This window comes from Macrotis lagotis, chromosome 8, assembly GCF_037893015.1.
Source record: "Macrotis lagotis isolate mMagLag1 chromosome 8, bilby.v1.9.chrom.fasta, whole genome shotgun sequence".
Classification (NCBI taxonomy): Eukaryota; Metazoa; Chordata; class Mammalia; order Peramelemorphia; family Peramelidae; genus Macrotis; species Macrotis lagotis.
Window position 1 is genome coordinate 59,968,053 of NC_133665.1, and position 16,250 is coordinate 59,984,302.

General features: G+C 42.0%; 1 protein-coding gene across 5 annotated transcripts; it reads right to left on the reverse strand.

Annotated features, from left to right (window-relative positions):
* Positions 1-914: 914 nt before the first annotated feature.
* Positions 915-12,441, reverse strand: RNPS1 (RNA binding protein with serine rich domain 1). Of its 5 annotated transcripts, none has more exons than XM_074197267.1 (8): positions 12,162-12,441; positions 9,684-9,873; positions 9,276-9,431; positions 8,406-8,597; positions 7,172-7,274; positions 4,390-4,543; positions 2,006-2,147; positions 915-1,275 (listed from the first exon to the last, which is right to left on the reverse strand). In XM_074197267.1, the coding sequence occupies exons 2-8, from the start codon at positions 9,752-9,754 to the stop codon at positions 1,176-1,178; spliced, it is 918 nt and encodes a 305-aa protein (XP_074053368.1). In that variant the 5' UTR covers positions 9,755-9,873; positions 12,162-12,441; the 3' UTR covers positions 915-1,175. The 5 variants fall into 5 exon arrangements, with proteins under 5 accessions (XP_074053368.1, XP_074053366.1, XP_074053369.1 ...); XM_074197265.1 differs by lacking the exon at positions 12,162-12,441 and adding an exon at positions 11,941-12,035; XM_074197268.1 differs by lacking the exon at positions 12,162-12,441 and adding an exon at positions 11,382-11,893.
* Positions 12,442-16,250: the final 3,809 nt, after the last annotated feature.

Sequence of the window (16,250 nt, forward strand, 5' to 3'; positions counted from 1 at the left end):
CTAACTTGGAGCTAAATGGAATTCTGAACTCTTGCTAAGAAAGTTGCTCAGTTTGATGTCTTTAATTCTTCAATTTCTGGCTGAAAGATGTATCAGCCTAAGTACATCAAGTACACCAAGATCATGTCAGCCTAAGTACATCAAGTACACCAAGATCATGATCCTGAGTATCTTCCTTCTGTATGGTTAGTTTGGAACAGACCAAGACAAAAAAAAAATGAACCCAAGAGATTTAGAGAATCAAGGAAATCACCATATTTCAATCCTTGAGGTTTATTTAATATGATTTACTTCCATTCTACACAACAAAAGTACAAACACAACATTATCTAAAATGCTACAAAGATACAAAACTCAACACAGAAATTTTTAGTATTGACTGTACAATAAAAGCCAAGAATGCAATTTACACTTTGCAAAATTAACCTGTTAGCTTTTCAAGGGGCCATAGTCTCAAAGGGTTGGCTTCTTGACGAGACAGCACCCAAGGACTTGCCCATAACCTGCTTACCAATTTCTGAGAGAGGTGGGCACTGATGTGTATAAAGAACCATTTATAGCAACAAGTAAATGAGTGAAATGAAAAACCCTTCCCAGGGTTTTTTTGGCCCTGAAAAATCAGGAAAAAAAAAAATCAAAGCAGCAGACTGATTTTTGGCCTAGTTTTTAGTAGGAGACAAAGTAGACATGAAATGAGCTCATGTCCTCTTTTCTTAAAGAACTGGCCTGGCCAAAAAGCAAGCATCAAGTCTTCACATCTGTCAAAAATTTATTTAGGGAGAAGGAAAAAAAAAGCAAGCAACACTGCCACTTTGGGGTGGGCAGGGTTTCAGCATCTTGATTTTTTTCTTTGCCTGGTTTGGCTCTGCTGGTTTTCAGATTTTCTCAGAAGTTGGTAACAACTGAGCTTTCTGTTTGGGCCAGAAAAAAAAAGGAACTTTATTTAGGCTGCAATTCTGAACCTTCAATATTCCTATGAGCCAAAATCAGCCCTGAGAAACGAATCAAATTTGCTGTCTAGAAGCTTTCAAGGGTAAAGAGACATCCAATACATTAAACCTTTTCTAGCCAGTGCTTGGTTCCCATTTTTCTCTTCCCCAACCTCAGAACAAATGCTCCAATATTGTTTGTGTTCAATCATGTTTAAGTTACAAAGTGAGAATGGCTGCCTTGATTTATCGGGAAGAATTAGAGCTGGAGCGGCTGCGGTGGCGCCGACGGCCTGGGGAGCGGGATCGTCGGCGGACAGGAGATCTGCGTCTAGGGGAACGGGACCTATTCGAAGGAAAAACACTGTATCAGACCAAAGCTGAAAGAGGGTGGCGAATGATGTAAAACTACTATCTGGATCCTTACTCAAGGAACTCAATTCTCATCACTCAAGACTGAGCCACTGAGGGAAACTGCATTTTATCTATCCGCAAGGTACAAAAGAAGCAGACAGGCAAAAAGTGTGAGTGCTAAGGATCCAGCATATTTGTGTCTATTCAGAAGTACATTACTGGAAAAAGAAAACAAGCAGCTTGTGGTTGCTGACTTCACCACCAGCACCATGGTGAAGGGCCAGATCTTTCAGAAAATATACAAAAGCTGGTTGTCCCTCTCTTATTCTTTCCCTTTAGTCCTTCATTTACTGCTTCCCTTTTATTCTTGAATAATTGCCCCTGTTGGTTTTTGTTATTTGAGGAACAATTATTCTCTTAAAAACCAAAACCTTGTGCTTAGCCTGTTGAGCTCTCTTCTAGGAAGTATTCTCACTGGATTCCAAAGTCAAGATGAACAGAATCAAGATCCTTAGTACTTGGTAAGGGATAACAACATGATACTCTGCCCTTGTTAGGCCACATTTGTAGTATTAATTTTAGTTATAGGTGATACACTGTTGGGAAAGCTATTTGAGAATCTGTAGAGCATCCAGAAAAGGACAATCAGAACAGTGGATGGTCTAGAAATCATGCTATGAAGACAGGCCATCGTAAGACTACAGATTCAAGAAAATGTTTACCTTCTCCTCATACGTGGCGGTGATCGGCGCCACATCGGAGGTGGTGGCAACATCCTTCTGGGTGGGCTAAATCGCCTGGGTGGGGGTCTGGGCCAGGGGGCCAGCACTGCAGTGGCTGTTATCTCCTGACCATCAATCTGTCCTGTTAAGAAAAGAACCAAATCAGAGCACTGAGAAAAATAGCAACTAATAGAGATTTTCTCTGCCTTTGGGGAAACTAGGTGGTGCAAGTGGATAGAATGCTGGGTTTTTGCTTAGGAAGCTCTGAGTTTAAATTCAGTTTCAGACACTTACTAGTTGTGTGACTCTGAGCAAGTAATTTAACTTGATTTGCTTCAGATTCCTCATCTAAAAATGAGTTGGAGAAAAATGGCAAACCATTCCAGTAAATGCCAAGAAATCCCAAATGAAGTCAAGATGACTCAGATATAAGTGAAACCAAACAATGAAAAACTCTAGTCTTTAAAGCCTTATTTAGGACCTGTGAATCTAGAGGCTTAAGATATAAAACTAGCATGGGAAATACTTAAGTGAATAGCACCAGAATGACAAAAAATATTATGGTTAATTAAATGAAATCATTACCTATTTTACTCAAAGAACAAAGAGGCATGGCTTTGAACTATTCTGGACTTTTAATTTATAAAACTTTCCCTTCACTTAAGCATTATCCTCTGCAAACAAAGCCTCAGATCAAGGTGATGCTATTTAAATGAAACAGAAAATTTCAAACATTTTCAAGATCTAATTAATGGAGGGCAGAAACTGGGATTCAGAGGGCATGGGGAGAGGTGGTCTCTAGAGGTTTCTGACCCAGATATATTAAAAAATTCAGAAGGTTGTTGGCCTTCAGTAGTGCCCACAAGTTGAACATAATGAATGATTGAAGCAGAGGATCATACATTTGCTCCTCTTTCAGCTTCCTTATGATAGTATTTCATCACTGTGGGAAAGGAAGGGTTCAGCAAAGAGAAAAGCTAGAACCAAGAGAAACAAAAGTCATACTTCGCTATTTTCAAAATGAAATATCAAAAGAAGACAGTCAGGGGTGGCTAGGTGGTGCCAGTCGATAAAGCACTGACCCTGGAATCAGGAGGACCTGAGTTCAAATCTGGCCTCAGACACTTAATAATTACCTAGCTGTGTGGCCTTGGGCAAGCCACTTAACCCCATTTGCCTTGCAAAAACTAAAAAAAAAAAAAAAAAAAACTAAAAAAGAAAAGACAGTCAGCTTGGTTTACTAGAACCAGGCTTAAGCAAATTAGCTCTTCTAATTTGCTATGAGATTTGAAGTAACTTCCTGTCCCTGGGTCTTGGTTTCAAGGGTAAAACAATTGAATTGGATTAAATAACCTCAGCAGCTTTGACTTTCTAGATTTCTGGGCTAGATAAGGCCTTGGACAAAAAGACAAGATTCTCCTATGTCCCTAATCTAGAATATATAGAATATTATTTCCAAAAGTGGTGATAAAGGTTCTGCCAATAAAATGTAATATAACTCTTAAATTTTTTTTTTTTAAATTTAAGGCAACAGGGTTAAGTGACTTAAGTGACTTGTCGTAGGTCACGCAGCTAGGCAATTATTAAATGTCTGAGGCCGGATTTGAACTCAGGTCCTCCTGACTCCAGGACTGGTGCTTTATCCACTATGTCTGTCTTTTGACAAGCCACAACCCATAGGGTAGACAGGAAGGATTACCAAATCATTTTTTCCTCATGTAGACAGGTTGACTAAATGGTTCCAATGTAAAAGGTGTGATGGAAGAGGAAAGGGCAAGGGCAGTGAAACATGCATACCTGGGTAGGGCAGACAGAGGGGTTTCCAATTAGAGAATGTTGAAGAATAGAATACCAGAAAGTCTGAAGAGAAATTATAGGAGGCAAGGTTGTCCAGAATAGAGTGTAGAAGACTAAATGAAGGGGAGAATTCTCTGAGGGGGCAGTTGAATCAACTTGATCTTAGATAACTTGGGGTCTGAATCAGGGTTTCAGGTTTGGAGAAAAGTAAATAATTAAGGGACTGCAAGTTGGTGCTGTGGATGGAGTACCAGACATAGTATAGTCTCTTACTAGCTATGTGATTCTGGCAAGTCACTGAAATTGCCTAGCTTATATCCCTTTTCTATAAAATAAATAATAGTACTTACCTCTTGGGGTTATGAGAATAAAATAATATCCACAAAGCACTTAAAACAGTCAACAATTGGTAGTTAGCACTAAGTATAAGAAAAGGTAAGATGATCATGGTGCTGTGAGAGCAGGACCACTAAAACTCAGTCACAGTTTATCATGACCTCTTTTGGGAAGACAATATAACAGAAGAGATTAAAAAAAAGGAGGATCTAGAAGCATTTCAAGGTCTGTTTTCTGGCCTGAAGACTTACCTCCATCCATGTGCTTTAAGGCCTTTTCAGCCTCATCTGGATTTTCAAACTCCACGTATGCATAGCCTTTAGATAGATGAGGATGCATCCTTTCCACAGGCATATCAATCATTTTAATTTTCCCATAAGTCGAAAATATTTCCATGATGTGATCCTAGGAGATATCACATAAAAATCCAAGATACATAAAATACTCAGTGCAGATGATTTTTGCAATTTCCATCAAATTCTCATATGAATTTCTTTCCTTTCTACTGGTATCTTTCCAAAGTTTGGAAGTATTACTTAAGATTTGCTTAAGAGCAAAATCAAGAACAGGTTCAGATCCTAGTTTTATTCCTGACAAGGATGCAACTCCATTTCATGCTTCAAATATAGGAGCAGAGCCAAGGATGAAGGAGTAATGCATAAGGTTAATTACTCCCAGTCACTCAATAGGTGATATGTCAAAGGACAGCAAAGGCACTAGATTGGAAGAGAGGCTTTAGGTTCAAATCTCAAAGCTACTTATATTCAGGCAACTCATTTAACCTCTGAGGCTAAGTTTCCTCATCTGTAAAATGATGAAGTTGGACTAGACCAGGGATTAAAATAAAAAAAAGCCTAAGATTGTACTGATTTCTCCTGTCATCACAGTTATCCCCAGTAACTTCCTCTTTCCTAGAAAGTCTACCATATTACAAATAGCATTTTTAAAAGAGAAAAAAAAAATCAGTGCAACCGACTGATATATTGAAAAAAGGACAATGACATGCAGTTTTGTGACACTTGAGGACATCCTACCTCCACAGAGGGGCAACTTGGGAGTGTCCTCTCATAGCTTTTCATTCAAGTCCCACTTTATTTTTATAATTTTGTTACATTTACTTTGATTTTTTTTAATGAGGGGTATTATTCTTTCCATTTATATTATTGTAGTTATTGTGTATAGTTTTCTTGGCTCTGATCATTTCATCCTGAATGAGCTTATATCTATCTTTCTAGGCTTCCTTGTGCTCACTACATACCTCATTTCTTACACTACAGTAATATTCATTGCATCAGTGTACCAGTTTGTTTAGACACTCAATTGATGGGTTTCTATTTTGTTTCTAGTTCTTTGCTATCACAAAGAATGCTGCTACAAATATTTTGAAGTATATGGGGGACTTCTTAACAATGGTTTCCTTGAGATTTTAGTAATGAAATCTGTTTCAAAGGGAACAGACATTTTATTCTATTTGAATAATTCCAAATTGGTTGGGTCACCACATCACAGCTCCACCAACAATGTCTAAGTGTGCTTATAATTCCACTACTCTCCAACACTGACTATTGCCATTTTCGTCATCTTTACCAATTTGTAGGGTGTGAGGTGAACCATCAGAGTTGTTTTGATTTGCACTTCTCTATTAGTGATTTAGAGTCTTTTTTTTTGCAAGGCAATGGGGTTAAGTGGCTTGCCCAAGGCCACACGGCTAGGTAATGATTAAGTGTCTGAGGCCGGACTTGAACTCAGGTATTCCTGACTCCAGGGCCAGCACTCTATCCACTGTGCCACCTAGCCCAATTTGGAGTCTTTTAAAAAATGTGGTGAAAACTTTGCAATTCAATAATTGTCTAGCTGTGTGACTTTGGGCAAGTCACTTAACCCCACTGCCTTAAATAAAATAAAAAAAAATATAAAAAAGAAAACCTTGTAATTCATTTGTTCATTTATCTACTGGAGAAATATGATACCAATTCTTTCCTGCTTCTATTTTACCCCTTTTACCTCCAGGTTCATTAATTCTTTTCTGTAGAAACTTTTCAATTTCATGTAATCAAAGTTATCTTTTCAACTTCTGTGATTATTTCTATCTCTTGTTTAGTTAAGAATACATCTCTTGCCCAGTGCTGGGAGAGGACTATGTTCTGTTTCTCTCCTAATTTTTTTTTAATAGTATAATCTTTAATATTGAGGTTTCATATTCATTTAGAATATATCATGGAATATGATGTAAAAGATGAATTTGTTTTATAAACATTTTGACAATAGTATTTCAAGATTACATTTCTTTGTGTAATAATATGCATTTTATTTTAAGTACTTTTGTGATGAAAGTCCATAGATTTCAGACTGCCAAAGGGGTACACATAAGAAAAAAACCCTTGGAATAGATATCTACTGCTCCTATTTGGCTCAATATGATTACCAAGGGGCTTAGCCCAAATTGTTTTAATTCTTCTTTGCATTTTCTCTAGCAGTTTACATTTAAGAGGAATCCAATAAAGGATTTTCAGTTGTATATTTCCAAAAACAAACTAAATTTGAATAATTTTAATTGAAAAAATGAATACATTTCAAATAGGGCTTTTACAAGGAAAGTAGAAAGATTGGAAATGGAAATAAGCAAAGGTGCTACTTCATTCCTCCCCACCTCAACCATTTTCTAAAATCAAAGGCATCTCTCAAGAATGTCTTGTAAGTGAACAATGGAAATGGTCAGGAAATTTGGGCCCCTAGGATGAGGCACCCAAGAGCAGGGTGGGTCAGATGTTAAGTTCAACCCCTTATTTTACAGGTGAGGAACTTGAGGTTTAGTAGTCTCTCAAAGTTGATCCTGGGTCTGAACCCAGGTTACTGCACTCCAAATCCAAGGTTCTTTCTAGAATAATGTCTTGATATTGGCTATGTTGTATAATATCTATCACTTTCTTATGTCATATGAAGAGTTGGTCAGCTCAACTAAAATTAACCAGCTTTTAGCACCCAACCAGAATGAGGATACATATAAGCAGATGGTGGTTAATGATTTTTTACCTTGGTCACATTCCGAGTAAGCCTTCCAATGTGTACTTTGGTAGGTTTAGGTGAAGGACTTCTTCTCTTCCGTTCCTTTTCATCCCTTTTTGGTGGTTTTGATCTGTTTTTTTAAAAATGCCACATGTTTTATCAATCTCTCAATTACGTCAGAAAGTAACTACAAATTCCCTAGCTGTTTAAGACGATTCAGGATTTCAAAGCACATAGTGACACAGTTCCAATTTGGTGCAGACATTAACTGCAAAATGTTATTAAAGTTATTTTTAACATAAACATATATCCACATTAGTTCTATTCTAGAAAACAATAACTACATATCAAAACGAAGTGAAAAAAATTATATTCCAATTTGCACCAAAGTCATCAGTTCTCTCTTTGGTGATCAATAGCATTTTTCATTGTGAGTCCTTTGGAATTTTCTTGGATCATTGCATTGATCTGAATAGTTAAGTCTTTCACTGTGCACAGTATTGCACTTACTGTGTTCAATCAATTCATATAGGTTTTCTCAGCTTTTATTGAACCCCCCATTTATTATAAAAGCAATCAAATAATGTTTTCAAAGGAAGTCCTTTAAACTAGATATTATATTATTCCCCAAAATTTCAAAGACAGACCATAAAATATTAATGAATGTTAGCTAGTCAACACAAAGTCCTTAATGAATTTTTTTCCCCCCACTTAGATCAACAGAGAGAAATTACTCTTTAGAATGTAAGCTCCCTGAGGACTTCGATGGTCTTTTGCCTTTTTTTTTTGCAAGGTAAATGGGGTTAAGTGGCTTGCCCAAGGCTACACAGCTAGGTAATTATTAAGTGTCTGAGACCCTATTTGAACCCAGGTCCTCCTGACTCCAAGGCTGGTGCTTTATCCACTACGCCACCTAGCCGCCCCTCTTGTGTCTTTTTGTACGGTCCTGTGGAGCATAGTGCCTGGCACATAGTGTATGTTTGCTTAATAAATGTTTATTAATTTATTTTATACAAATTGATCATGTGGTTGCTAACTGATGTTTGATATGACTTTAAACATTCTGTCTCCATGATAAAAAGCTAAAAATACCATCAAACTCCCTAAATTTAAAAGAACAAATGGTAACTATGTGGTTTCTCAGCCCTCATTAGACAGACTCATATTCCTAGTGGGAGAAGACTCAAAGATAACCAACGGCCAAATAAATTGGCTACAAATTTTAACAGAAGAGATGGGAGTGGTTTAGGTCAGCACTTACTTGGATCGGGAACGCCTCCTATTGTCATGCCTTCTTCGAGAGGGACTGGGAGATCCAGAGGAACTGCTGGAGCTGGAACTTCGGGAGGTACTAGAGCTTCCTGACCTGCTTGATGCAGAAGAAGAGCTGGACCCACTGCTAGAGCCAGTACTAGTACTAGAGCCAGAACTGGAAGTGGAACTGGAGCGAGACCTGCAGAATAGTAGGGTGTAAAGGAGTAAAAGGACCACAGGCTGAAGTGAAATGGAAACAGAGTATTTTCTAACTGGCTCAATGGCAAAGCTCTTAAGGAGGGGGGAGCTATACTTTTACTTACTCCTCTTTAGGGAGTAATGTTACTGGTAACTTAATGTCTCTATTTTTTGGATCGGTAAAGAGTTAAGTAGAAACCTTTAAGGTGGGGACAAATTCCTGAGCAGTAGAAGGAAATCAATTACAGGTTGTAGAGAGAAGGCATCTGAGGCCCAGTGTGTGCACAAGTCAGCAGGATGGAGGGAGGGAACGGCAGAAGTTGCTTGTTGAAACTGATTGGGCCTAGGATGGTGAACTGGTAGCTAGCTGACTGCTTGAAGCTGGTCTAAAGGTAGAATTTATGTTACAGATCAGCTAATGCCAATGGTCATTAAAATTAAGTATAAATTATACACCTTGCCACATGGGAGGGGACAGCACTGAACACTCCAACTACATTCCAAAGATCTTTAAAATTTTCCCCAAAGACAACAGGCTACCAGAACACTGTTTACCTGCTATATAAAGAGTCTGTCTAAAAAGAAACCATCTCTATAATCTGATTGTGCTTGCACATTGATTTAGCATCCAATTCCTCTAGAACTCATGTTAAAAAAAAAAATGGAAAAAAATTCCCACCTGGAGGTACTGCTACCACTGGAGGCACTGCGCCTTTTTCGAGCCTTGTCTCTACCACGATCTTTTTCACTTGATTCTTTGGTGGCCCCTTTATCTTTAGACCGGTCCTTTGATTTGTCATCAGTTCTATCTTTACGTTTGGTGGGAGAGGGAGCCCTAGAGGGGGAAAATAATTTGTGAAAACAATGCCACTTCCAGTTACAGCCTGAAACAATATGCCACAGCTTAAAAGAAATGGGCATCCAAAAGCTTGCAGGGATCCCAGTTAATTACAGGGCAAAACGACCAGTTGTTTAATGAAGCTTTCACTGAGAACAAGCAAACAATTCCAAGTTTTGCCCTTCCTGAGGGATCCCTAGCAGTGGCTATCCCAAAATTAGCACTAGAAAAAGTCGACAGAAGGATTACCGAGTGCTGGACTTTTTATTATTTTCTTTGACTCCTAGCAAGCTCTTCTTTTTCATTCCTGATAAATCCATTCTCCCCTTCTGAGGTGGTTCAAAGCAGTACTGGATAAGTACTCACTTATCTGAGCTCTCACTTCTAACTCCTTGATTCTGAGAACCGATCCCTAATCGAATTTACTCCATAGAGCAGCCTAATAACAAGATAAAAGGATTTAAAAAGAATCAAAGGCAACAAATCTACTTTGCAGTTAAAAAAAAATCATCAGTATGGGAGTGGGGTAAAGAGGTGAGAAAAACACCATGGATTTAATACCATATACATTGAGTGTTCATGCAGAATACTGCGGAACAGACAGGTTGAGGAAGAAGCTGATCACTGGCAATTCAACATCTCACATCAATTTTCTCCTGGCTCTAAAGGAAGAGGGTCTGTAGTTTTCACCTTACCCTGGTACTTCCAAATCAAAGCAGGTTTGGAGGAAGGGAAGTAAGAGGGAAAGGAAGATATCCTTTTATAGATAACAAGCTCATTTTCACCAAGGGAAGGTGAAAAGCTTCTTTAGCCCTCTCATTCCTTTGGAATACAATAAATATAGTCATCATATGAAAACAAGAGCATAAGCCCCCTGGGTCTCTTCTTATAGAGAGACCTCTGCTTGGTTATATCATTGCTAAGTTTCTTGCCATAATTTAAACACAGAAAATTCTATTATAACGGTGGCTAAGACCACCATTCCAGGATTAAAAAGTACTGATATCACAGTATTAATACCAACCTAACGAAAGCTTTAAAGCTTCTCTTTGCATTAAGTTAATATAATCATATATTAAAATTCATGTCCTCTTACCTTTCTTTCCCTTTAAATATGTGAACTGATACATTTTTGTTTTTACATTAATATCTGAATATATCTTTTCCCCAGGCCCCTAAGGAGTCTTCTCTTGAAACAAAGACTAAAAAACAATCTTAAACCCAGATAAGGATAGAGACAGAACCTATGGTTTTACTGGCACAGAAAACTACCAATTGAGGAAACTATCTTTGCCAATGTAGGCTGGCACCTTCATTGAAACTTAAGTCTTAAAAGAATTGCCTAGAATGCTTAAGAGATAAGTCAGAAGTCAGCATTTAGCAAGGGACAGGGCTTGGAAGCCAGTTTTTCCTGGCTTTGAGGTCAGCTCTAAGCCAATTGTTCCTCACTGAGGTATTTCAAAATTCTTACAATCAGGTGTCCTCTATTATGTTCAATTCAATAATTCAGTTTGTTTACAAGGCTCCTGCTTATAAATCTCTATCCTATATGGGAAACAAGATACTACTGTTGTCCAGGGTCCATTGTTTTTTATACTTGCCATTAGACTAGAATGTATGTTTGGCATAAGCTGAAGCCTGCACCAAACCCTTGGTCTTTGCAGTCAGAGCCAAGCAGCTCTGGACAGATGATAAGAGAGAAAAAGGCAGGAGGACAGCAGAATCGAGGTTCCTGTTTTAACGAGTGACAACTGGCTGGAAAAACTGTAAGGTGCCAGGACGAAGCAAATGGGGATGAAATGAGGAAAAGGAGCATTTCTGCGCATTGGGGAGTCTTTCAAACGCAAACCCGTCCTCCATTTCGAGAACCTACCCACAACTGCCAGCAATGAAATGCCCCGTGTTCGGGGCAAGTCTCTGGGCGGCCTGGCCATGACGGGGGCTCACCTGTCCTGTCACCGCCCTCCGGGCCCTTACAGTTTGTCCTCTCCAGGACTGGGGCCTCGGAGGCCTAAGTTTTCTCTCCCCCGATTCGATTGAACTTAAAAACCAAAAACCCAAACCTCCCGGATGCCTCAGGGGGAGCCCGGGCTGCTAGAATTTTCGAGAGAAATAATCACAAAGAGCTCTGGGAAAAGAGCCGGGCTCGGGCGGGCAAGGCTCCCCGCACCGGCCACTACCGTCTGCCCCGGGCCCTCTGTCGGTGCCTCGGCCCGGAATCACGGCTGGCCCCGGGCTCGGGCCTCTGAATGGTGGGGAGGCCTCCGCGACTTCCTCCCCTCGGGCCGCGGCCCCCTCCCTCCGTTCCTTGGCTCCTCCCCTTTGGACCAGGCCGGGCCCGCTTTTTTCCTCAGACCGCGATCCCGCCGGGTCCATCCGGGACTCTTTCCGCCCCTGAGGCGCCGGTCCATGTCCACCATCCACCTTCCAGGGGATGGCGGCCGGCCCCAGGCAGGCGCGGGGCGGGCAGAGCCCCGGATGGGGCCGGATTCTCCCCGCCACTTACATCTTCCTAAGTCCGCCGCCTCTGCCGCCGTTCCTCCTCCCGCACTGCCCGGCGACCAGAGATGACGTCGGCCGCCCGGGCGGGAAGAAGGCGCGGAGCGCGGCGCTGACGCAAAGGGGCGGGGCTGACGTCGCAGTTAAAGAGACAAGCCTTACGTAGCAGTTAAAGAGGGTGCTCGCGATCGCTCCGTCTGCGGCTCGAACGGGCGGCCGCAGCCTTACCTTTCCCCCTCCAGCCCCTTCGGGACCCGCTAAGGTGGGTCTAGGTGCCGGAGCCGGTCGTCTGCGGCTCTCGCGGAGGTCTGCCACGGCTGCCGCCGGATTCGTCGGGAAGACGGGGCTGCGGCGTTCCGTCTTCCTCGGGGCCGCTTCGGAGTCGTCCCCGGACGCCCACAGGGAAACGGGGAAGGAGGAAGAGAGAGAGAGAAAGGCTCCGGTGGGGAATGAGCCTCCCGCGCTCCGGCTCCGAGGGGGTTAAGGCCGCAAGCTTCCCGGCATCCTCCGCAGCGTCGCCGGCACGCGCACCGAGAGGCGGGGGCGCGGGCGCGGGCGCGGGCGGGAGCGCGCGCTCCCTCCGGGGAGTAGCCGCCAGGCTCGAGCGGCAGCGACGGCGGCGCCGGCGCTCCTTCCTGCTCAGCCGCTTCCGCCTCGGCGCCGCCCGCGCCGCCGCCGCCGCCTTCCGGGCCATCCGCAAGAGGAGGACGGCGGCCGCCCGCAGGGCTAGGAAGAGGGAGCCGGCCCCGGCCCGGGACCGCCCCGACTCCCCCGAAGTCGGAGACCCGGAGGCGGCGGGGCCCTCGGGAGGCCCCAGCGGCCACTCGCAGTTGAGGCCTTACGGGGGGAAGATCCCCCTCACTCTCCTCCGCTTCCCCGCCCCGCAGATGGAGCTCCGGGACAGGATAGAAGTGAGTGAGCACGCGGCTTGCCGGGCGCCCCCTCCTCCCCCTCCGCACCCCGCTGTCTCCCGGCTGGGGGGCTCTGCCCCGCGGGCCTCCCGGACCGCTCACCCCCACGTGTCACCCTACGGGGCAGCGGAGTGCCTGGTGAGCACCCTGGGGCCCAGCCCAGGGCTTTCCTGGCCCCGAGACTCTGTTTGTAGTTTTTGCCAGGGTTAGGGTTAGGGTTAGGGGCTTCAGGGGCTTGGCCAAGGCCGCACAGGCCGGCTCTATCCGCTATCTATACTTTTTTTAAATCTTTTTTATTTTTTTGGCAGTGGTTTGCCCAAGGCCCCACAGCCAGGTAATTATTAAGTACTCAGTTACCGGCCCCTTCTCCTCTTGACTTTTTTTTTTTAAGTTTTTGCAAGGCAAACGGGGTTAAGTGGCTTGCCCAAGGCCACACGGCTAGGTCATTAAGTGTCTGAGACCTGATTTGAACCCAGGTACTCCTGACTCCAAGGCCGGTGTTTTATCCACTAGGCCACCTAACCGCCCTCCCCTTGACTCCAGCTTTTATCCCCCTCCCCCCCCCCCCCCAGTGTTTCCGAAGTTAGTGCCTACCGAGTGCCGGTCACCACCAAATGCGCAGGTACATAAAGAGGCAAAAAAAACAAAGTTCCTGCTTTCAGGGAGCACACGGTGTAATAATGCCAACAGCCGAGCCATCGACGGGGGGTCTCCCCAAGGATTTGTCGATCGAAACTTATCAACACGAAGAGGCATTTTCGTCACCGCAGCATAGGCTCTTGGTGTCCGGATGATCAGCGAGCAAAGAATAGAATTTTCATATATTCTTTAGAATTTTCAGGATTCTTATTTAGTCTACTTGTATCAGCAAGAAGGAAAGAATGGAATTTTACAGTGTCTGAAAGGAAAAGTAGAGGTTTACGATCGACAAACTCTTAAAAATTTTGTAGCAAGCACACGGAAAGGATTTAATTTTCAAAAATAAATGGGGGTGGCGGGGGCCCTGGAGTCAGGAGGACCTGAGTTCAAATGCCCCTCAGATACTTGATAATTGCCTAGCTGTGCGGCCTTGGGCAAGCCACTTAACCCCATTTCCTTGCAAAAACCTAAAAAAAAAATAGATGGAGATTTGGTGAATTTGTGAATTGATTAGTAAACACTATAGGATCTATTTTGGAATTTGTAACTTGCCAGAAAATATTTATCGTGATTATATAAAGCTGAGCCAAAAATTCTTTTATTTCTAACAGTTAAGTTTTTAGGGATCTTAACTAAACTTCACATTAAAAAGAAAAAGCTTTAGCAGTTTTTTTTTAAGCGGTGTGGGGCATCTAGGGCTCAGTGACCTTTGGCTGGAAAGGAAATTGTGTCTAAGAATATTTGATTTAAGTAGACAGAAGAGGGCTTGTAATTCACAACAATACCTAATTTATGGAGCCAAAAGCAGATGTGGTTTTATGTGACTCCATCCAGACATCAAAGATAAATAACATAATACCTCCCAAGACAAACTAGGCTTTACCTAAAATAAAATAGTCTTCAGTCTCTTTGGAGGACAAAAGAGTTAACAAAGTTACTTTAAAAGGCCAAGGTCTCCCATTGCATCCAGGCCCATCTCCACTCCACCTGATTCATATCTGACCACTGGACCTAGGAGATGGGCCTGGACCCAGATGGCTCCAGAGAAGAAAGTGAGGCACTTAGCACAGCACCTCTCACTCAAATCACTTCACTTACATGTCATGGCATCCCCTCCCTGATTTATAGTCTTTGAGAATGATGGAAAAACATCATGTAATCCTTTTTAAGGAGCCAGACTGTATATGGACCTGAGTAAAGTATCCAGACTCAGCCCTTTTCCTCTGAGGTGACTTGTCTCAGTTCTTGTTCCTTCAGGTTTTACTGTCATTGTTATTTTATGAAAAGAGAAGAAAAAAGAAAAGGGAGACCAGGGATGGGGACAATAGTTTCCATTAGGTCAATGTGGTATGTCATTTTTGGGGACATTTTGTTCTGACTAGGGACAATAACTCAGCTGAAGAAGGGGGAATTTGAAGGGATGTTGCATCCTGATGACCATTTGAGCAGGCCCTTGCTGCTGGTGGGGTGCTTGGATTGGTGAGGGGAGGAAGGATTTGAGCCTAATAATAGCTCCCTATTTTAATTCTTGCTAACTGGGGACCAGGTTCAGTTGTTTATACTGCTGAAGGACAAATGTTACTAAGCATCACTGAAAAAGTAAAAGTCCCAGTCAAAGCCCTGAATTATTGTGACAGAGTTTAGGAATTGTGATTTTAGTGGTTTCCAGGGCTACTCAATGAGTACTTTTTTTATTTAAAGTACTTTATTTTTTAAAAAAAATTAATTTTGGGGGCAGCTAGGTGGCTCAGTGGATAGTGCACCAGCCCTGTAGTCAGGAGGACCTGAGTTCAAATGTGGCCTCAGACACTTAATAATTGCCTAGCTGTGTGACCTTGGGTAAGTCACTTAATCCCATTGCCTTGGATAAATGAAATTAAAAAAAATTAATGTTCCATTTTATATGTAAAGAGTTTTTACCATTCATTTTTGCAAAGTTTTGTCCCTCCTCCTTCCCCAAGATAGCACGCAATCTGATAATAGATTATATATGTAGGATCACATTATATGTATTTTCATATTAGTCATAGTGTGAAAGAATCAGAACAAAAGAGAAAAAAAACAATAAAAAACAAAATAATTTTAAAAAGTGAAAATAGAATGCTTTGATCTGCATTCAGATTCCATAGTTATTTATTGGATGTGAATGGCAGTTTCCAACAGAAGTCTTTTAGTGTTGTCTTTGATCACTGTATTGCTGAGAAGAAGTGAGTTCTGTGATAGTTAATCTTCACACAGTGTTACTATTACTTTGTACAGTTATTCTGGTTCTGCTCATTCAGTCAACATCAATTCATGCAAGTCTTTCTGGATTCTTCTGAAATCTGTCTGCTTGTCACTTTTTAGAGAATAATATTCCATATTCACATATCAAAACTTGTTTAGTCATTCCCCAATTTATGAGTATCCCTTTTGTTTCCAATTCTTTGCTACCACAAAAAGAGCTTCCATAAATATTTTTTACCTTTCCCCCCTTTTTTGGATGTCATTGGAATACAGTAGTAGTATTGCAGTTTTATAGTTCTTTGGCCATAATTCAGGAAGTATTTTAAAAAAGTATCTAAATCTGATATTTAATTTGGAACTAATATTTCTGATCAGAATTGTTCTAGAAATCCCTGGTTGAGGTCTGTAAGTCTGGAATATAGGTCTGGATGTTGACCTTTGCCCTAATCAGGAATTATCAGCAGAGACTTCAGGGCAGACACTGCCTCTCTTGACTCATTTAACCTATTTCCTCTGCTTAATATAAACTGGTTAATTTGAG